The sequence below is a fragment of the Amblyomma mixtum genome, chromosome 9 (assembly GCF_055824585.1).
Source record: "Amblyomma mixtum isolate Tamu chromosome 9, ASM5582458v1, whole genome shotgun sequence".
Taxonomy (NCBI): Eukaryota; Metazoa; Arthropoda; class Arachnida; order Ixodida; family Ixodidae; genus Amblyomma; species Amblyomma mixtum.
The window spans coordinates 114,313,121-114,335,739 of NC_143020.1; the positions used below are offsets into that span (position 1 = coordinate 114,313,121).

The window sequence follows — 22,619 nt, forward strand, 5'->3', positions numbered from 1 at the left end:
ACCGTTTCGGCACCGACCACTGAGGGGGTGCACAGTTTTGCTGAACTAGACCTGCACAACGTCTGCACTTTTTTGAAACGAATGGCGTCGTGCAGACGGCGCCATTTTGCACCGCCTAAACGGGCGAAGTGCAGCACCGCGAGAACCAGTTCACGTAGTACAGGTGAATCGAACGGACCTTTAAAGTGGCGCCAAACAGAGGCGGAAGTGACGCCAAGGTTTCATAGGAGCGTTGTTTGGGCGTTGCTAGGGTGTCCAACATGTGGTTCCGGTTGACGGTTGCTTGTTGTGCTGCGCCCGGTCGTTTTGACGCACTGCGAAAAGTGGTCCGCAGCTGTGCCTTCCGTTGTTGGCTTATTAGAAAAGTTTAAAATGGACACGCATGACTCGGAGGTAGCTGCTCTACGCGCCCAAGTGGAAGCGAAGGATGAGGAGATACAGCGGCTTCGTCAAGCTCTGTCGCACCAACAGGTAAAGACATGCGTTTCCGATGCCGGCATTCCATTTTCACGCGGCCTTAGCTCATGCTGACTCGGTTATTCGCTTGTTGAAGGCTCTGGGAGGTGTGATCGACGCGGCTTTGAGCAGGGACGATGTGTCACGTTACAGCAGACAGATGTTGCTGCCAGGCTTCGGCGTACAAGGTAAGTTCATCCGAAACTTCTCAACTGACCGAATCGATTTCTTTGGAGTGAGGGTAATTCGTGCATGTTTTCATTGTTGCTTCTGCTTAAATGGTATATAACGCACGCAAATGAGCTTTGAATTCCTTTTCATCGGGATCATGACTTTCCTTAATAACGCAATTCGTTCCGTGCAGGTCAGAAGGCTCTCAAGTCGGCATCCGTGCTAATCGTTGGAGCTGGCGGGTTGGGATGCCCGTGTGCTGCGTACCTAGCAGCTGCTGGAGTTGGTATGCCACTTTATGTAGAATATGCACAAGTACAGCTGACATGTTGGGGTTGAGGTAGACGCTGTTCGGTCAATGTTTTAATACTTGAAGAGAAACCATTCCTCGACGCAAACATGCTGTTGTGACATCGCAGTAGAATGCACAACGTTACGCCGTTGTGCGTAATTAAAAAGCTTGAAGCAGAAAGTTTGAATTTGTTGTATAGTCAAGGAGTGCATGTAGCTGATAAAATAAATGCGCCAATCGATTCTAAGCCATACTTCATGAATGACGTGTAAAGCAGGTGTAACCTGTTTCCAATAATTTCATACACGTTCAGTTTGCATTATTAATTCGAACCTGAGGCACCAAGTGGAAGTAATACTTTATAAATCATGAGCTGCATTGCATGAATGATTTTGCTGTGTCTTTGTTAGGAATTTTTTTCTTTGCAAATTTGTACCCTGCATATTGGTTTCATTACGTACTGTGTACTGGTATGTTCATTTACGAGCCGCTTTCATTTCGTTTCGTTTCAGGTCGAATAGGAATAATTGATTTTGATGCTGTGGAAACGAGCAACCTCCACCGACAGATCCTCCACTCGGAAGCCAAAGTGGGCTTGTCCAAAGTAGATTCACTGGTGATTGCCCTCCGGCAGTAAGTCCTGTGGAACTTGCCCCTGCCATCATGATGCTTCGAACTAAACCGCACATTCAACAGGGTGTGTGGTTGTCGCCACTCAGGCAAAATTATTTGGCATCCCTGCTGCCATGAGTATGCTTCCACTTAACTCAAGCAAGCCAGAGACTCTAGAATGCGGAATGGAGAGGACTGGTTCACGCCTACAGTTTTTCCTGATAAAAAGATCGAGGCATGTAAGGCTGTAGGTCTTCCTCTGCTCCCAGCCACCGATGTTGGCAGTGGAGCATCAAGCATTACCTTCCACGTCTAAAAATGGATCTCCAGAGCCGCTCATAACATGCACTCACATGGTTGTTCCATATACTGCAGTTTTGTACTTCTGTAAATAATAGAAGAGCATATGATTCTATTTTTTTTTAAGTTGGAGTGCCTTAGACACGCTGTATATTCCAAAAAACGCGAACAAAATTCCTCCCACTGAAAGCCATCGCCGTGTTGCAGATTTCGAGGGGCGTCACAAGGGCATACACGGTGCAGCGTCATCTGCAGTTGACTCGTTCGCATTTTGGTGTCATCATTGTCACAAAATTTTCACAGCTGCCTGCATTTTGTGGATAGTCGTTACTCATCTAACGATTGGCGTTTTTCTTAAATGTTCACCTGTACTTTGGGGCCAGTGCGTATATTCCATTGGGTAAACCTTGCGGCGATTTCAATGGTGCTTGACACCTTGTGATAAAAATACCGCATATGCTGGATACACTGATTCCACTGTACCATTCTTCAGTGGTGCTTGATTTTTCTTTTGCTCAACCATCTCTAGAAAGCTGAGTGGCCTTCAGCTAGGAAGATTTCTGCATGTGGGAACTTAATTCTGTTTTGTCATGCTGAAATTTCTGCCTTGTATTTTTATACTCTGCTTTTATGCTTCACAGCTAAGTATGTGCGAGTGTCTTGCATTTTACCAATATCCTGTAATGTTGTCAGTAGCATAGAGCTGCTAAAGTGGCTGCCCTGTGTACATTTGTCATTTCTGCCATTTTGTACTGTGCATTTAGCATAGGTATGCAACTCGCTCATTGTCATTGCCTGTAATATATGAACTGGCTAATTGATGCATTTCATGATTCTTGTATTTATTCCCATAGGCTAAACTCGCAGCCAGAATATGTGCAGCACTATGCGGTTCTCGGCAGTTCTAATGCCTTGGATGTCATCGGCAGGTAAGAGCTGCTTGTTTATATTTTGTTCGCCTCTAGCATTTCTGACTATTGCATTGTTGTTATTCTGAAGCATAGGAAGGTTATGGAACCATAATCTGGAATGGAAGCTGAACTGTCTTGAGATTTTTCACCCTTGTTTTTTTTTTGTGAGGTTCGAGTTTACTATCCGATGAGACGGGCTGTTGTCGAACCTTAGATTTCAGGAAGGTTACATTACAGACCACTGGAGCACAACTGTGAAAGATGAAAAACAATGCAGAGTCTTTAATCTTTAAAGGGGGCTAATTGGTTATTCATATTAACATATTAATATGCCAACTTAGAGACTAGACATGACTATGAAAAAACGCAGAAGCGACACGAAACCAGTACACTTCTGGTTACGTGTCATTTCTGTGTTTTTCCGCGCTGTCTAATCTTGTCTCATAGTTAGCACACCTTTATGTTAGCATAAGAGAGTCTGTATCTATTTGTTGCCTTTGTGCAGTACCTTTTAAGAAGCCAACAACTTACTGAAGCCTCTTCATTACTTGTGACTATTGAGAAGCTTCGTATTGCTATTACAGGGTGTGTGACACGGTAGTAAAAAAATATCAGTTGCTTGCGTGTGGTTCTGTTGCAAAAAAGAATGCTCTAGGCTGGGCACTGCACATAGCATCAAGTTGATGCTGAGGCATAAATATCTACACTTAAGTTGTGAGCTTTAGAAATTTAAATCTACCTTTGTCTAACTACATTCACTGTCATGCTATCAGCCGTTTTGAAAAACTTTCCTTCACTGAAGCAGGGCTGGAAACTGAATGCACAACCTGATTTCACAAACGTGTGGTCGTTAAGGTACCAGGTGGTGGTGGACGCCAGCGACAACGCAGCCACCAGATACCTGGTTAATGACGCCTGCATACGCTTGGGCCGACCGCTAGTGTCGGGCAGCGCGCTGCGCTGGGAGGGTCAGCTGACGGTGTACGGACACCGTGGTGGGCCCTGCTATCGGTGCCTCTTCCCCCAGCCACCGCCCACCACCACGGTCACCAACTGCTCGGAAGGCGGTGTCGCCGGAATGGGCACGTATCCATCCCATCACTGTTGGGCACAATTGTGTAGGGAACCTAGGAGCACCAAACGCTTTATTTTTTTTTATGCACTGAAACAAAAAAAGGCTCCCACTTTGCAGCCTAACGAGACTTCTGATGGCAAGTGCTGTAGCCGAAATTTTAAGTTGAATAGCTAGGCGGAAAGGAAACTACGATATTTATGTTGTGTAAACCATGTTTCATACTGTAGGAGTTGGCCCTGTAATCCATCCGTCAATTAAAGCTTTATTGATAGGAATGTGGATTTTGGGCAGAATGAATGAATGTCGTGAGTGTCTGTCTGAGCTTCTTTTCGTTATTCTACAGTGCATCATTGCCTTGTATTTGTTAAGTAGTTACCAAATTCAATTGTAGCTACAGAATGGAATAAATTTAGGCTGCACTTACGTACGGTACATTCAGAATTGACGTGTAGCGGATGCTGAGCTGTGTGGCAATATCTGTGAAAGATCTTTACTACAATTTCTATGCCTTATAGTTGTACCATTCTCCCTCAAATTCAGATGGAAAACGTTGGATGAAGAATGTGATACATAAGGTGCATGCAATGTTCACATGATACAAGCCTGCTTTCATTCATGGAATACAAAGTCCTACCTTACCAGTCTTTGCTGCTCTGAGCTAGCTGCTAGACAAAATTGACCAGGAAGTTTTCTTAGGTGCATGATCAGTAAAAAAAAACATTGTCGAAAATGCTGATAATGTAAAGTGGTCTGGAATAATTGCTGAAAGTTATACAGTAGCCCTGGGTTCCAACATTTTTCTTTGGCCATGCGCTTGAGACTTTCTATATTTGTCTGTCCAGTTCCCGGCATCATTGGCTGCATGCAAGCGCTGGAAGTGGTGAAAATCCTGACTGGCTGTGGAGGTAAGTTCTGCTGTGAAATGATGCATAACCGCCCCGATTTTGTATCTCGCTGCGCAATAGAAGGTTGCGGGTTTGACTCCCGAGCATAGCAGCCAGAAATCAGAAACACTCATATGCTTAAGTTTTGACGCACATTAGGTGACATTAGTCTGCTGAAACCCTGCACTATGAGAGCCTGCAGCCTTGCTTTGGCATGTAAAAGTTCGCTAAAAATTTACTGTCCGAGTGAAATCAAACTATTTCATTTTAATTTGTTAAGTGTGTAGAATTTCGATTTTGATATTGTGCTTGAGTTCAGAAACATGCTTTACGAGCAGAATTTAGAGTGTTTATCTTGTGGAAAGCATTTGGTCTGTTTGGTGTTCCTTTAAAACAGTCCATTAACAAATTTATAATGCAAGCCCTTGCAGTAAAAGAGGAAATGACGTATGTATGTTGCAGAGGTCTGTTCTGGAAAGTTGCTCCTGTTTGACGGCACCGATGCCAGGTGGCGACAGGTGGCGCTGAGGGGAAAGCTGCCTGACTGTCCCGTCTGTGCCAACCCGTCTGCAGATGCTACGGTACAGGACTACGCTGCCTGGTGTGGAATGGGGCCAACAAATAAGGTAATGAGTGATTCGTATCTGCTGAAGATATCCGTTTTCAATGCAGGATCACAGATTGCTCTTAATTCAGCAATACATGCAGAGATCTTGTGATATGGTGCTCGTGGCACATTTTCGAGTTAGTATCAGCGGACATGATTCAGGAAGTAAGCAGCTCACCTTACTGACATTTGTATGAAAGCTGGCATTCACCTCATCCGCCCACCCAAGTTTGCGGGGATACAGTGGCCGCAACTGGCGAAGGACAGGGTTAATTGGAGAGACATAGGAGAGGCCATTGCCCTGCAGTGGGTGCAGTCAGGCTGATGATGATGATGATGATGTCATTCATAGCAGTGAGGCCATGGAAGACAGGCTCCAAGAAAACGTGGTGATAGAAAGCACACTGAAAAGAAGCATGACGGCAAAAAATTTGCCGACGTGCAGGCTGGCACATTGGACAGAGTTGTTTGTGGAGTAACACTCATGAGCTGCGTGGCAAGGTGGTGGGTAAAAACAAGAAGTTTATGCACTTTGAAGAAAATTGGCACTGGGGCAGAAATGATTCCTTTTTGAATTGGACAGGATGCACATTATAAACTGAGAAACAGTGAAAAGCGCAGGACATAGAAAAAAAAAATTGACAAACATGAGCACTTGTGTTCATCACTTCCTTTTCATATCATGTGTTTTGTGCTGTTTTTCTGTTTATAATGAGCTCTAGTTAGCAAAAACTAGTGCATGTGATACGCCTTGCAGATATGCTGGTCATTATGTGCCACAGGCAGTGTTAGAATTCTTATGCCGAAGGGACTTTTGTATCACATCACAAACTTTGTTATTGTTGGAGCTTTAAAAGGGAGGCATGTCCGAAACTGGTATCAAAACTGCACCTGCTTTGTTTGTCATCTGCAGTGTCACGGCTAACCAGATGAAACAATCGCAAGTGCGAGATGTTTTTGTTGTCGTGTACTTTTCATCGTGTACTTTTCAAGGGTACTTTTCATTGTGTTGGACGGCTCATGCTCTGTCTTTACCAACAGTTTCACAGTTTTGCTTGTTTTTTTTTTTTCTTTCAAGTGTTGTGGCATCTCGGTGCTACCCAAGGAGCTGCGCATTTCGTGTCAGGTGAGTTAATTTTTGCGTCCTCCTCCAAACTCCTTCGAGGAGGTGTCACTTCTGCCTTCTAAAAATTGCTTGTAACAGCAACTCTCCGAAATGTTGATTTCTTTCAGGACCTGAGGGATCGGCTTCTGCGCAAGCAGTCCGGCTGTCTTCTGCTGGACGTCCGACCTCAGTGCCAGTATGAGATGTGCCACTTGCCTGGCAGCATCAGTATCCTTTGTCCGTTCTTTTCGCATCACATCTTGTTTGAACGCTTAGGTCTTTAAGCACAGGTATGTGATATCGCTATTTCTAGTACTCAAGCTCATCTCGAAAGCTAACGGTTAGCACAGGATGTTTGAAAGGGAGCTCAAACTTATGTACATTGTGTAAGCTTGGAACCTGGAACAAGAAAGCTTGCAATGGTCACTTTGTCATTGCTCATTTCGAGAAGTTCCTCACTCCTTAATGTCTGTATCACTCTAAACTGTGGAGCAATAGCCTTCTCAGTGCTGCTTTGATGCTAGATGATAAAATAAACTAACTATGACACTATGATAAACTAACTATGACACCATTCCGTGTAAGAAATAATTGTTTTAAATATTCTTTTTTTTTTTGTCCCCAGGACTGTAACTGACTGGAATAACTTAAATAATACTGCAGTAACTCAACCCTCCCTTTCTTTGTTTGCCGCCAGTCTCTGCTGATGACCCAAAAAAACTTAATTTTTCATATTTTGCTGGTTAGTGCATTGTGTTAAAAATGGCGATTGTTATGGCGTTTGTTGTTGTACCTGGCAGTGTACTTTGCCTTCCCTTTGTTGTGTTGCCTCTGATTATGTTTGCGTTATATTCCCACCCTGCTAAAAGCTCTTGTGGATTGCAGTATCTGTAAATAAATGAATAAAATATCACTCTAGACTGAAAGGCTACACTATGTTGTGTTGTACAAGTGTGTTTGGTTCGTGGCCTATGTGCTGCAGGGAAAATCTCTGCACTTGCAAACGCTAGGCTTTCGTTGACTGTGCTGCTGTCCAGACGTTCCGTTTGAGGAGCTGGATAAGGAGCTGAGTTCACTGGAGCAAAGGATAGCAGACGCTGAAGAAGGTAAGGGCACCCTTATCATGTCCTATTGTGAAGTGGCCGGGATGCTAAATTATGTGACAAAATACTATAGAGTCGCCGGCCAGGTGAGGTGTCATTTGGAAATTTGTGTGGACCAGTTGTAATGATGTTCCAATGTCTGTTAACATCCAGGGAAGCATTTTCCATGCGTTCCATTGTGGTCAGGTTTGCAGTTTCGTAGGGGCAGGGCGCATTACTTCACCGCAGGGCATCCATGTCAACTGTGCAGCATCTGCTGGCAACATCCAGCTCGCCAATATTAAATCCACTGCTGGATAGCTCGGTGTTGTTTACTGCATTATATAGTTGTGCAAGCGTAGTGTAGTCCTAGCATTGGATTATTTGACAAGGGAGGAAAAAATGTAGGGTGCCAGCTGAAGGAATTGCTGGGTAGAGCAGGTATAGAGAAGTAGGCTATTTACATACAGTAAAACTCATACAACTCACCACTAGCAAGAGTTAACTAATATAGTTTGAGTGCTCTATCAGTGTTCAATACACAATAGTTCACTGCTAAAATATATGCATTTTATAAATTGCTACAGAGTTTGCCATCTGTTTCATTAAATTCCACACGTGTGACAGTATTCATGCTAGTTAGAACAAGTGTGTATGCACCGTGTGTGTGCTCTGTCAGAGTTTCCTCTGTCTGCCTCATGTCTTATTGGTACACAATATTGATGAATGTCTTGATGGATGGTGATGGATGAATACAAGCTGCCTGGCGGCCAATCTGCTTTTGCAGTGGTGGTCATCTGTCGTCGCGGCAATGACTCCCAGCTTGCGGTCGAAAAGTTGAGGCAGGCTTGGAAGCAGGCGGTGAAGGTGTGCGACGTGCGGGGCGGCCTGGAGGCCTGGACCAAGACTGTGGACCCCAGCTTTCCTTCCTACTGAACCCACGCTTTTCTTGCACTAAGGAGCAGAGAAATGGAACGCTGCACTAGTCAGAGCAGGTTCGCCGTTTTATGAATGATTCGACATCATACATGCTCGCATAATGAATGCATCCTCTATTTTTATTGTTGAAGTACATAAATATTTTGTTAATACATTACTCTGTGCAGTAATGTATCCAATCTTTCATAAATTTTGATCCATACGATTTCAGCAGCGCGAACACGGTTAGGAAAAGACAGTAGGGACAGGACAGAGCGCCGTCTGTCCTGTCCCTACTGTCTTTTCCTAACCGTGTTCGCGCTGCTGAAATCGTATGGATTCCCACCAACTAGCCCGCCAGATTGTGTTATTCATAAATTTTGGGGGTAAAAAAAAAATAAGTGCATTCATTATGCAAGTGTGGCACATGGAAAATTGAAACAAGGAAGTCTTTCCACCTATATGTTTGTACGGAACCTTTTGTGGTTAGATGAAACGTATTTCTGGACTGAGTGATGCGATGCGTGGCTGACGATCAAAGCATATGTAGCAAAATCAGAAATGGTGGTGGTGGCCTTGACTGCAGGCTTGAGGCCCTTGTGATAGTGCGCTGCATTTTGCATGCTTGTGAAAACTTGCGAGAGCTCTTTGCAGCATAACATAATGCCTGTTATTATTGTAAGTGTAGATTTTTATGTGCATTTTCGCATTTTAGAATTCATAACAGCAATAAATTAAAAAGATGAAATGTTGCTACCAACATGACTTTCTGGCGCATGATAGCCTTAGATGCTTATGCGCCACTAAACCAAAGACAGCGTTATTTTCGGACTGCTTGCTGTTGTCTGCATTTTCCGATACATATCATATTTATGTATGCTTGAAAAACCTTGTTTCAAACTCTTGGCATACAAAAAAATACGGTTTGCCAGCATTTTTGTTTGTCAAGAACAGGTTGCTATAAATCATAGAGCTCTTTGAGGGCTTTGATTTGCCATCACTCTTTCACTAAGCAGCAGGTGTTTGTCACTCACAGAGTTACAGGCCATGATGCAAATGGTCTTAACTCCCATTAATTTTAGGCCTAACATGTAGTGCTGCAAATGCTGAGCAGATTGCATGCCTGTTAATGTGTCATTAGTGCTTGCTCTAATTCAGCATAGTTTAAAGCACCCTACTTTCAACTGATGCCGAGCTTTTTTTTTCTACACGACTGTAGCCAGTGTGAGTAGATGGACCAAATTTGTCACAGTTGCAAGCTAATTATGAAATGGAGCACTGCACTTTGCAACTGGTGCTCTTAATTTTGAATTAGTTTTCATAAAGGTGGCACCAACCTAAAGCGAACAAGAAATTGAATCCCTTTTTGACCAAACTAGCATATTTTATGTTGCCAAGGTTGGCAATGTATTATGCAATATCAATATATCTTGGAACTGTGGTGCCATCTTAGTTGACCAACACCACCAGAAGTTGTTGAAGGAAACCTCAGCCACTCCTTGAAGGTGGCGCATTTAGGAAAATTACTTTTGGGCAACATCGCTTGTAAGGAGCCCAACAGCTTCCCAGATATTTTCCATGATGCACCTCAGTGTTTTGTAACTATAATGATGCTTTATTTCTTACATGGGCTCACTACCTCACTCGACCCTCAGTAAAGAAACACAAACGATACAGTAATGATGATGCTTCTTTATTTACAATGATCGTGAAGTATTGCGGGAGGAACAACTGCTCTGCAAGCAAACATTCGGAGACCAGTCAGGCTTCCAGGTTCATAATATGGTAAGAAAATCGCCAAGAGGCTACAGTAAATGCTCTGTTTTTGCGAGCAAAGTAGATATTTTGATGCCAAGTACTAATATTACTTCTGAACTGCGCAGGCAAGCCCAAGTTTGTACAATTCACATTTTTCTAGCATTGTAACTTGCCTGTATCTGCACAATTTGCTGCGCAATGTAGTTAAGTGCACAGGCAATTTAAGCTTCAAAAGTAATACGAAACCAGCCTGACGGCACTGTTTTGTAGAGGTTCCATGTCCTAACACAGCGCCTGATGAACATACCCATTTCCTGACACACACGCCCAACTACTTCTCGACATCTGATGTAAACGTGAGAAATGTGCTCCTGCATACCACGCTTCCTCATGCTGTGAAGGACTGTGCATCACTGTCGCTTCACAAGGGCGAATGCCCACATTACTACAATGACGTTAGCTTCAGTGCAAGGCTCAGCAACAAAACTTTGAATGCCAGCAATGGCTTGGCAACGTCCACGATGTGCTTACATGCTTTTCACGTGCGCTGTCTTAGACAGCTGACAGCATGACAATGCCTTGTCAGGCGTCCCTCAAACGATTGGGCTTTTCCTCGTAGCACAATTTTTGCTCCTAAGGTACAATAGCAAGCCGGTACGACCGGTCTACTTCTTTTTGTCGGACACTGTGTAACGTTCGTACGAACGGGCAGGATCGTACGGTTCCCACCGTGAGGCTGGAAAGATGTGCTTATTGCGCTCGTACCACGAGCGTAGTAGGACTTTGCCCGCATGCGATTCTTCTTTTTCAACGGAGGCATCGTTGGTTAACCGGACGTCTTCCCTCACATCGTAGGCAAATAGGGGACCACTCTTGCCACGGGCCTGCACGAGAGAGAGAGCATACACTCCGTAAATGGCGACATAAACCTAGTACGTAACAGACGCTCACATAAAAATTCTTAAAGAATGTTCTCGTCAAGGATGAAGAAGTGGGAGTGTTAGTTACACCGCTGTACATGACGCACAACTAACTTTTGCCAAAAGATTAGCTTCAAGCCTAGCTCTTTAAACAAAAATAAAACCGTTATAAACTTCCCAAAGCACTGTAGCTGATGTGGGATTTTAGAATGCAAATCTCTGAATGAAATTAAAACCCAGAAAGAAGCAAGAAAACTAATGTGTGGAATAGAATGGAAATCTCTTTTAACCTGCTGACATTGCAATTTACACATGCTACCAGTCAGAAGGTGAGGACCTATTACGGCTGATTTAGATACTGAACTTTTTGCTGCTCAACTGCCACCTCCTGTACACATAACATAATTCTTGATTCTGCACGAACACTCAAACATTGTTGAATGCTTAATTTCTGCGGCTACTTGTGCTATTACAGTCGATCCCGGATATATCGAACTCGAAGGGGATCGCGAAAAAGTTCGATATATCAATAATTCGAAATATAAAGTATGCCTATTAGACGCTTATTTTAAAACTGCGCAAATCTCGGACAATTTCCCGGGATCGTAGCAAGTGGGAACTTACCGATTTTCTCCTCTCACGATCACTCCTCTCCTCTCACGATCAGCGCGCTTTATTTCGCAAGAAAAAAGTCAGTGAGCTTTGCTTGCCTCTTCCTCTGCACCATGCAGTTCATTAAGCTGTCCTCAAGCTTGTTGATAGTATCCAAATGAGAAAGTCCAGTGCCCTCCATTGCGCCACAACAGCGACGAATGACGCTGAATGCGGATGCAAGTTCAGCCGCAGTGCATGGCGGCTGGGCCTCTTCGCACAATCTTCGTCACTGCTCGGGTCCGCTTCCTCGGTATCGATGATGTCAGCCACGATGTGAGCATCAGAAATTAGGAGTCTGCGGGCCTGCGGCCAGCAGGGTTTCCCTCTTCCCAGCTCCTTATGGCCATTCCCATTTCCTTTCACACCCCCCACAAAGTTCCCATCAGTGACTAAGAGCGGAGCTGTCCAAGGCCAGCGCCGCGTGAACTCTTATTAGGAGAAGCCCATTTGCAGGAGTGCGCGCTAGTGGAAGAAGCCCACTTCCAGGGTGGCGCATACTGGGAGAAGCGCACTTGCGGGGGCTCGGCATGGCACGGAGTTCGATATATCAAATATAGGGTGCACAGGAGTTCGATAAACGTAAACAAATTTCCTATACTTTTGCATGAGATTCCCAAGGGGATTCTACATCTGTTCGATATAGGCAATAATTCGATATATTCGGGTTCTATATATCCGGGATTGACTGTATTTTTTCAAATCAGGGCACACCACCAACCTTTGTGACAATGAAGTCGTAGAATGTGTAGTGGTGGGGGATGATCAGGTCCTCCTTCACGTACATCAGCTGGTCTGCCGTGACTGCCCTCAGTTCGTAGAATTCCTTGCGCAGGAGCTCCAGGCATTTCTGAAAGTCATGCGGCACACAAGGAGATTGCTCATTACAGTTTGATTTTCTTTAGTGCTTCTGAAAATGAAGAAAGCATCAAATCTGCCCCAAAAGCCAAAGGTCTAGGGAGCACCATGCATCACTCTTAATTATAATGAACTAACTTGGTAACTAATGAGCTTAAATGGTAATTATAACTAATGATAATTATAACAAGCAATGAATAATTATAATGGTAATTATAATGAACTAATGGTAATTAATTATAATGAGCTAACTTGATAAGCCTGCGGCTATGCCTCTAGTAAAAGGCCATCATGCATCTGGCTGAACTGGACTACTCGCAAGCACAAGCACTGTCCTGACATCACTTTGCATAAGCCAAAGAGGCATCATGACTGTTCGTTTACTGTTGTTATAAACAACGTGAGCTGTACTTTGGTCATTACAGCAGCTAGTCTCAATAACTGCAGTCAGGAACTCAAGGTTTTCTGATTTTTTTTTCCGCTACACTTGCTGGAGAGCTCCTGAGAAGTTAAAACAGAGGTTGATGTCAAGTTCCTTTGGCTGACATGAAAATGCTCTTCGTTAGAGATTGCTGTCTCGGCAGCATGCACTGACCTGCAGGAACTGGTAGATGCTGTTTCCCTTCTTCATGCGCACCACTTTCCGGTGGCCCGAGCCGTCCCAGTAGCTGAAGGTAATCTCGATGTCTTCGTTCTTGAGCTGCTGCTGCTTCTGCACCCACTCCTGCAAACAGCACGACGTTCGGGTGTCACTTCGGAGTGGTGCAGTGCTTCATAACATTTGAAGCCATGACTTGAAGAAGTGAATGGGCAGGGGAGGGGCTTCATCTCAATAAGTGACCCGTCTATGAGTCTACCGCACAGGTATAGAGTCGAAACTCGTTATAGCGAACAGGTAAAAATCGTAAAGTAGTTTAAAACTGCTGAAATTTGTAACACAAAAAAGCAACACAAGTAAATGGACGGCAAACCTGGCGATCCTTAATAGAGAAACGGGGATACCTTTTCCAAAGCTTTAGAGCCATTTCGAAAGCACTCTCGGCAATTCCAGAGGCCGGAAGAAAAAAAAAAAAAAGATGAACACTAGATAGGTTGGCTTCTCTGCATAGCACGGGCAGCACACAAAGGCGGCAGGCTAAGCTAAGCACCAGCTAGGGTGGCCGCCCGCATTACGGCCGTGTCGCATTGGAAAATGGTACGTCAGAGAGAAAGCTATTGCCATTTTCACCACCTTCGTGACAGCCAACATTAGCGCAGGATGGTTACCGTTTGGCTACAACCGTCCACGCCGCTGCATTTTCCATGGCGCTATTGGCGAATAAGAGATAAAAGCGCGAACCTTGGTGCGAAGCTTGTCGCAATGCCACGGGTCACTTGTGTGTGTGACGAAGCCTGCTGCCTGCCATCCGCACAAGTGCAGCTAGGTGATGAGGAGTTTGGTATATCCTTTTTGTGCTTGTTAAAAATATTTAGGAAGAGTTCGATACAGCCAATAATTCGTAATATTTGTGTTTTTATATCGAGTTTCGAGGTATGAATTTAGAAACAAAGAACCAAATCCAGGAATACTGAAAATAAATAGTGCAATTTCGCTGCATTTAAGAAAGTGCTATAACTGTTAGTAAATGTCATGCTGATTTTGCTCAAAAACAAGCATATGTACTCTGACAAAATTTGCTGATTAAACAGCAGCTGTGGATAGATTCTGACGAAGGCATTGCTACAGACGCAACTCAAGACAGAAGTGGCAAATGCCTCTCAAAAGGCCGTTAGCAGGTGCAAGGTAGTTGTCGATGTCACGATAAGACTCGTATTGTTAGCTGGAGGGCCTCCTTTGGGGGCATTAGCCACTTCACTCCCGAATTACATCCAAATACAGCAGAGATGGTGGAGGCAACTAAAAAACTCGTGTGAGTGCTGTGCTCCGATGTGGCCACACATACCATGCGCAGCTCCTCTCGGATGCGCTTCTCGTCCTCTTCCCGCTCCCTGTCCGGCAAGAAACTGGTGTCCACGTCCGGGTTCTTGCCCAGTTTGCGCTTGACGGGCGGCTCGTAGTCGACCCCGTCTTCTCCTCTGTCCTGTCCGTTCGCCTCCTCGTTTTCCTCCGACCCTTCTTCCTCTTGTTCTATCTCTTTTTCTTTCTCTTTTTCTTTCACTTCTTCTTTCTCTTCTTTTTCTTCGTCTTCTTCTTCTTCCTCTTCTTCATCGTCGTCCAACTTGAACGACAGGGCTGCAATCTGGAGGAGAAAGCCAGAGAGGCTCATGTATGCGACACATAACCTAGGGCACACACTTTCTGAACTGTTCTGCTCACTGTTAAACACAGTGCACTGAACAAAAACTTGAGCGCAATGATGCTTCTACTTGCATGTGGGAGCTGTAGTGCCCTTGTTTGGTGCACAAACTCTCTCTTTTGAACCACACCGCTTGTCCTCCAAATGACAGGGATAGCTATTACAGAACTATTGATTCCATTATATCCACTGTGACACAAACAACGATACACTTTTCAAAGCGGAAGGTTTTTCTTCAGAAGCACATGGGCTGTTCTAAATAGCTGATCTACTGGTGTGACCATTTCTTTTTTCTATTACGGCTGAGATAACACGTTTGGCTGGCCAATTCAGTGCAAGACTGCGTGCTCTGTTGGTCGGTTCGGACCAACCTGCTTAGAGTATTCCAGTGAAACGTGCTATGGTATGGAACTGACCAGGAAAATGTGTTCTCACTTGCAGAGCAAAAAATGGTTGCTTCAAATCTTCCAATATAGTTCACTGTTAGAAACATTGGTAAGTGCTACTTTGAATTGCCAATGGAGTGAGCTAAAAGACATATCCTTTTGAACAAATGATTTTGACAAAATTGCCAAAACCTGCACTGCCTAAGGCATGCTTTACCAGTCCGGTAAGGGGCCTTTTATGGAGGAAGACAAAGTGTCTCCGAGCACTTGCCTGCCTTCTTTGTCTCTCCTGTTGTTCACGCTTCTTCTGAATCTCGCGTTGCCGCTGAAGCTCGCGCTCTTGCTGCTTCTGTGCCAACTGTCGCTCACGTTCCTTCACTACATCCTCTTGCTTAGCCTGGAAAGACAACAAAAAGCACCACAGATGTCAGTTCCAGCAGTGGACGTTGATTAATGTGCATATTATTAGGCGTTTATCCAGAAAGTTACTGTGCATGAACATTGTAATCAAAATCCATGCCTAGAAAGATCAGCCTTAATTTCGAAACAGCACGAAAGAGAATTTTTTAAAGCAACTGACAAGTGACAAAAAGAATCACGAGATTAAGTCAGAGATGAAGAGACCTTTCATAGTAGCTGAACTGAGCATTACAATAGATTTATAACTTTAATCTTGCATTGAAAATCACATTAATCAAGCCGGAGCTACGTTTTGCAGTGAAACTTCACCATTATCAGTGTAGCCCACGATGTCACGAAATCGCAGCAATATATATATAACGAGCCCCTCATGTCCACTCCCTTGTCTGCTTAACTATATACATGAGGGGCTCGTTATATATATACAGACTCTTGGTGTGTTGAATGGATGTTTTTTTCTTTTAAACATACATTATATTTACTACCGGCCATGCTTTCTCCAACGCCTCTTTCAGCGGAACAAAAACGTATAGAAGAAAAAAACGTGCCCTTTGCCCCACAGAGCTGAATTGTACTTGGAGTAGTTGTTACTAGATGGTGTCATAGTGTTTTGCATTTGTTGGTCACAGTGGCAACGTGCTGCACTATAACTTTAACCGAGATGTGTCAGCGTAATGCAATGGGTCTGCGCGCTGAAATGCAAGCTAACGCTACACTACATGTAAATTGTATAATTACTGTCTTGCTGCTGAGGCCACTTAGTTTGTGTTCCTTATTATTGCTGGTGTGCATTTGCCACCATGCTTACTGATCATTGTTTCCAGCATCAATATACATAAAAATGAGAGCATCTACGGATCGAAAAATTCTTAGTAAAAATTTTCTACATCATCTCTGATGGAACTGTTGCAGAATTGGGCACCTTGCACACCATAGTTTCATCTTTGGGGGAACAGCGCAACAAAGGCGGGACACACAGAAGACAAGCACTGACTAGCAACTGGTTTTATTGAAATACGGAATGTGGAATATATGCAGGAAAAAAACGACAACAAAAACCTAGTCAAATGAAACTATGTCATGTGGGAGGCAAGATATTCTATTTCTTTGTTAATCAATGTCACGGAAGGGTGTCTGATGCACTTTGTTCCCTGATTGTGCATAAAATACGCTTCCATGACTTCGCGTGTCACCTTGTCCTTGTGACGAAAAAGCACTGCTGTCTTTTTGTAGACAGGGGCGCATTTGCATTTTTTGCAACGAAATTTTGTGTCAGAAGCCAGCCCTTCCATTGAGGTTTCCATTGAGCCAAAAAAATTTGGGTCCTTAAAATTGAGTTGTCAGTTCATTTACCATTTTGCAACAGATTGAATTTTTTAAGCCTAAAATAACTACAGAGAGGTGCGTACCTGGCCTGCTATACATTGTACAACATTGTACTGATGTTCCATTTAGAACAAAACAAGTGGGACTTGACAGACTACCGATATCCTGAAATATTCTCAACATAATGTATATGACTCAGTTCTTGCCAGATCTTACCATCCCTGTCCATTACACATAAAAAATACTGACCCTCCCACCCTTCGAATGTTATCATATAAGTTACGTTATTCATGCACCCAGAAAGTGCAGTGGATATTTATGGTGCATACATGCACCCTCTGTCTGCAAAATGTCTCCCAGATGCACGAATGTCTTTGGGAAACCAATGCTCCCTAACGCACCTTCATTTCATCGAGGGTGACAAGACCGATGGTGCTCGACTTGAGCTGCTGCTCGACTGCATCGTAGTGGGCGGCAAACTTGTTCTCCATGGTCGACAGCTTCAGCTCTTCCTCGATTCTCTTCTTCCGCAGCTCCAGTTCTTCCAGCGCCTTCTCTCGCTTCTTCTTCAGGTGCATGGCCCTGCCAGCCTCGCTGGCGGCCCCCTTGTACATGGCCATGGCTGCGGCTCAGTTTGTTAATCCGCACCTAGTAACAGATTTGTGCACATAAGAAAAATGTACATAGAATCATTTTTGTTGCAAATAAACATCCCCCAGAACATAGCCAGATCAGTAACACACAGTGAGTAAAAAAAGAAACCAATCGGAACACCCAGAAACACAAGGTAGCAGTGCTCGAGAAACAAGATGAACGAAACAGGTTGAGAAACACATTGCACTTTTCTACAAGTCCCTTCCGTAGTTTATTGTTGTCATTTTTGTTTTGTTTTTTATCAGCACTATTAGGGTTTGACAGCCAACTAGTGTGGTAACCTGTAATCTCACACCCAACCATTTCTCTTTTAGTTTTTATTTCCATTCTGAGTAGGGAATAAGTGACAAAGATAGGTGTAATCCACTTTCAGGCCTGTTCGGACATGCCCACATGTAGCATTACTCCCAAGAAACTCCCATACCATTTCTCTTTTCGTTTTTATTTCAGTTCTGAGTAGGAAATAAGTGACAAAGATAGGCGTAATCCAGTTTCAGGCCTGTTCGGATGGTGAAAATGGTGAAAATTCTTGAGAATGATCATTCCCCGTGCTCACATATCCTTAGAACAACGGCCCATAAATATGTACACTCTTCACATGCCGTACAGAAAGCATGCTGCCCGGGCAACATTATTTTTCTGAAGCTTTGTGAACGGTGAAGTTAACGGATATGACATATTACGACTCTGAAAGATTTCCTCATACGGTTGTCGCTGTAAAACACAATCGCGACTGTTAAAAATTATTCGTTTATTTTTTCTACCCCTCTGACTGGCTAGCACCCTTCTGGTGTTTGGCGCAGCCTACAACTTTTTTCGGAGCTTTCTATTTAATTGTTGCAAGTGAGAGAAATCTCTAGAAAGCTCTCGATCAGCTGCAATAATTAATGGCTCCGGACACAATAAAAAAAGATCCCTCTTGCGCTATTTCTACTTCACAGTGGCACACTCGAGCGTCACAAGCACTCCCAAATCTATCACCGCATCACCTCTGTTTTCTGTAGTCGAAAGCGACCTAGGATGTTGCAAAATTTTGTACCACCGGGCTTCGCCGGGCCGAAACTGTTAACTCCCAGGCATACCTCTCCAGTAATGATCGAAATGTCTCTCTCACAGAGAGAATAACTGATGACGAAACTTTTGAACTGCGAGGAATTTGTTTGAAATGAGCATGCCAGTCAAGAAACTTGCAAGCATCGAGACGCCTTACAGACGCTGACTGGTTGGCATCGGGAAGCAGTCGCCATGCGCGCATTCAAGAGCTGTAATGCAACCACATGCTCACCTACTAAATGAGAACGAACAACAGAGAAGTCCGTCGCCTCGGACAACACGAAATAGGGGCCTTAGAATGCCTGTTAAACGCCTTCAATAACAATTCGAGCACCGTAAACTGCACCACAACACCGACATCCACGAACCACGCTCATCTACTACAATGTAGCAGTCTAGGCAATTTCAATGTAGTACATGTCTATGTGTAGTATACATTCATAGCAAAATAGCTAGCGCCAGTATGCAAAGCGGGGTGTGTTAGTACTAAATTAAAAAAAAATCTCGATGTTTAGACGCACAAAAGTCAGCTAATGTTAACTTTACTAAAATTTTGTGGCCCCCAATTTATGTTATAAAAAAAAGCGCCTGAAAGTAAATGTTCTTAGATTTCTTGACAGGATAGCTTGTGGCACTAAAGTTACGTGGACAAATTAAATATACAACAAGCCTCATTATATTTTTAAACTTAAAATTATTATACGATGAGATGAACCTAGTTTAATTATATAGGGTTTGATTTCTGTGTTGTAATTATTATGCATAGAGTGATGCTAAAAACCTAATCATGGAGGAATATGTGTAAGATTAGTTTGACTTATAGCCCTACGCATAAAGTTGATAAATCTGGATAAATCGACGTATGCATGCATAAGCATTGGAAGGTCACGTACTAAATTATAAAACCTTGAAAACCAAGCCGTACAACGTTACGACGTTACTCCCCTCATGACTCGCCTGAAGTGTCATAACTTGCTACAAAAGGCCACCAAGCTTCACCGGGCTTATGGGGGCTGAAATTGAAATAAAAGGAACGCCTGAAAAGAAATTGCCTTTAAAATTGATGTGTTAAATTTTCACAATAATCTCTTACTCACGGTGCCAATGGTGATAACAGTCAGTGCTAAAAACACATTCTCCTATACTTCTTTTTTGGTTTCAGTTGTTGGTTTCGGTTGCTGTTTGCTTGCTTGAAAAGTAGGAAGAGTAATTAATGCTAAATCGTAAAATAAAACAACCTAGCTCTGAAGTTAGCTAACAAGCAGCAAGAGGTACTGCTCGAAAATATTGTTTGGAGAAAAAAAACGTTCGTACAACTAGACAAGCAAGAGCGCAGTAAGTTTATAACTGCACTTCACTAATGGCGAGCAGAGACATAGAGTGACTTGCGGCGTTTTTGAGTACTATTTTACGACGCGCGATAGCTGGCTGGGATGGCCCAGGAACACGTCTCTTTATGGGTGGTGGCAGTCGCCGATGAGCTCAAAGTGACGGAGTCCTCTACGCACTCGTTTTGTCCCTACTCGAGAACGATGCGTCTTAGCTGCACTGCCACGCTGTACTGAAGGAGCGTTCACCGTCTCCAGCGGAACGCCGCAGCCCGCTTTGAAGCCGTAAGTGTTGTCCTCACTGGATCCTGGTAGAAGTGTTTCCCACCGATCGAGTTTCGCAAGGTGGGGATTTCCTAGTTTCTGAACGCAGAGTTTCGGCAGTACTTGCGCGATTACTTTAATCGACGTCGCCCTCGACCATTTGTGCGTGACATCTCGTCGCATTCCGCATCATTTTTGACGTACCAGCAATCGTAATTCGACATCGAGCCTGCCTGTTCTCTGCGCGCGAGATATTGACAGATCTGACAATCGAATTTCGACCCTTGCAGTTAGTTTAGAGGAGTGCGTTTGCTGTCAAAAGCGGCGTTTGGTTTCTGGTACGTCGCGCTTGGACTTCTTTAGGAGATTGTATGACTAAATCACCAGCGAGGAAAACACGAAGTTTCGTCTCTACTCTTTAAAAACTTCGCATTCATTGCTTGCGCAGAAAGAGGAGCGGCACTGGTCTGGTGGCGAGCTGTGTTTCGGAACCATGACGTAGCCAGAGATGAGTACCATGAAGTGTGTGTGCCAGGTAAGAGCTTCTTTTTTTATGATCACGCTAGAATCTGTGGCCTGCACGATAATCGCGAGTGCGCTCGTGTCAAGGCTACCCTCCCGCAGTTAATTCAGGGCCGCATCGCGTGCAGGGCTTCAAGGGTGATATGGAAACCAGCTGGCAGTGGCCCATTGTCATTACTTTTCCCTTCGAACTGAATTGCCTTTATGTGAAATGGCTCATCGTCGCAGTGAAAAACTGGGCTTCACAGTAGTCAAAGAAAAAAAAATGACCCTCCGTGCGTTCGAAGACACTGCATTCGCTGTTGCTACTAGCGCGTACACTTGGCGTATTCTTCCCACTTAGCCAGTAGGTGAGAAGCGTTAGTCGACAATAGCATGCCGCGTTTGCTTCTCTCTGCACCTATACCACCTATACTTAGTGCAGGAGTAGTAAGGATGCGTGAACGTTGTACTATGTGAACTGCCTGTTCTTTGCGATGAAATAATAAAGCAATGCTGGTGTAAACGATTGCATCTGGGGTATGGAACGTTTTTGGTTTTGTGAAGAGAAGGAGCTTCAGTGTTAAGGAGTCATGATAATAGGCTCAACTCTGTGCATGGGAACCTTGCTGAAGTAGTACTGTAGGAATATTTTTAATCTTGGTGCTTGACTGCTTGATGCGGTTTGCTGTGAGTAGTTAAAGATGGTCTGGTGCTGCCCATCACCCCAGGAGTGCGGCTGTGTGTGCGAGAGCTGTGTGAGCGGCAGCAACAGCCTGCACCTCCACCAGGAGATCGAGGCTCTGAAGAGGCAGCTGCTGGAGCGGGACTGTCACATCGTGCGCATGGAGACACAGGTGAACATGCTCTGCCCCATGCAACGCTGTTTCGTCTTCAATCTTCAGTTTTGTGTCACAAACGCTGAACAAAACTTTTCTCTTGTGGTCGGTTCAGATGTTGGTGCGAGACTACGTATAAGCAGCAGTGTTTGGTTCAGGATATATTATTTTTTAGCACAACGCATGTGGTAGCGCAGAGAAGCATATAGGACAAGCACTCATCCCGCCTACTTCTTTGGGCTATAGCGTGTGTTGTGCTGAAAAAGCAGACTGTCGTGAGGTATGCATAATGTTTGTCCTTGACTTTTGCAGAGTTTGTTTCATGCCTGAGCTACACCGCACTTACTGTATAAAGGCTTTTCTTAACTGAAGTACATGAGATTCGGTTTTGTCAGCACCCGTGCTCATAGTTGTAGTGGTGCCCATTTTTTTCTTGTTGAATTTGAGCTGTTCTCTGCCACTTCGCAGAGCATATCTGATTTCGCAAAGTGAGGTTCCAGAAAGCTTGCCTCATGAATGTCTCATTGTTTTATGGGGCAGAAATCGTTGCAGAACTAAATGGCACCTTATTTTTAGCTCCAAATTCCGTTTCTGTTCATGAGATCCCACTTGTGACAGTGTTGGCTGCAAATAAGTATTAATGTTTGCTTCCAGCAAGATTACTGTTTGCTTCCAGCAAGATTTAATGCCACTGTAGAATTTGAATGAAGTTCTTTTCGGTTTTTGTTTAGCCACTTCGCTGATGTTGCTCACAAACATAAATATAAGATTCTTAAAACGCTGAGTTTCTTGCGCTGGAAAGAACTGCAACACACATGTTTAATCACTTGATGTCAGCATTGCAGGTGGTATTTACTGCTCTGTATATAGGGAGTAACACAAATGTGCCTGCTGTTACACTGAAGCGAATATAGGGTGCAAAATGAATGTTCAGAGAAATGCTAGCCTTAT

The 22,619-nt window shown here is 44.0% G+C and overlaps 3 protein-coding genes across 5 annotated transcripts in view; 2 read left to right on the forward strand and 1 right to left on the reverse strand.

Moving 5' to 3' along the window:
- Positions 1-22,619, forward strand: part of LOC149330824 (uncharacterized) — a 166,439-nt gene that overhangs the window by 134,064 nt on the left and 9,756 nt on the right. Inside the window, exons 2-4 of the mRNA XM_089561518.1 lie at positions 20,062-20,349; positions 20,777-20,863; positions 21,561-21,686. Coding sequence (XP_089417644.1) covers positions 20,837-20,863; positions 21,561-21,686 — 153 coding nt within the window. The 5' untranslated portion in view covers positions 20,062-20,349; positions 20,777-20,836. The remainder of the gene's footprint in view (positions 1-20,061; positions 20,350-20,776; positions 20,864-21,560; positions 21,687-22,619) is intronic.
- On the forward strand, positions 257-8,646 carry Uba4 (Ubiquitin-like activating enzyme 4). The gene is made up of 12 exons (XM_089561510.1): positions 257-471; positions 554-644; positions 821-913; positions 1,432-1,552; positions 2,686-2,760; positions 3,598-3,809; positions 4,660-4,722; positions 5,164-5,327; positions 6,387-6,434; positions 6,542-6,641; positions 7,451-7,519; positions 8,283-8,646. The coding sequence occupies exons 1-12, from the start codon at positions 373-375 to the stop codon at positions 8,429-8,431; spliced, it is 1,284 nt and encodes a 427-aa protein (XP_089417636.1). The 5' UTR covers positions 257-372; the 3' UTR covers positions 8,432-8,646.
- LOC149330829 (protein FAM50 homolog) lies at positions 10,091-20,068 on the reverse strand. 3 transcript variants are annotated; one of them, XM_089561516.1, is made up of 8 exons: positions 19,834-20,068; positions 19,694-19,749; positions 17,431-17,677; positions 15,555-15,680; positions 14,544-14,840; positions 13,196-13,324; positions 12,464-12,592; positions 10,091-11,055 (listed from the first exon to the last, which is right to left on the reverse strand). In XM_089561516.1, exons 3-8 carry the CDS (start codon positions 17,647-17,649, stop codon positions 10,837-10,839), a joined length of 1,119 nt encoding a protein of 372 aa, XP_089417642.1. In that variant the 5' UTR covers positions 17,650-17,677; positions 19,694-19,749; positions 19,834-20,068; the 3' UTR covers positions 10,091-10,836. The 3 variants fall into 3 exon arrangements, with proteins under 3 accessions (XP_089417642.1, XP_089417643.1, XP_089417641.1); XM_089561517.1 differs by lacking the exons at positions 19,694-19,749; positions 19,834-20,068 and adding an exon at positions 18,973-19,205; XM_089561515.1 differs by lacking the exons at positions 19,694-19,749; positions 19,834-20,068 and adding an exon at positions 18,969-19,197.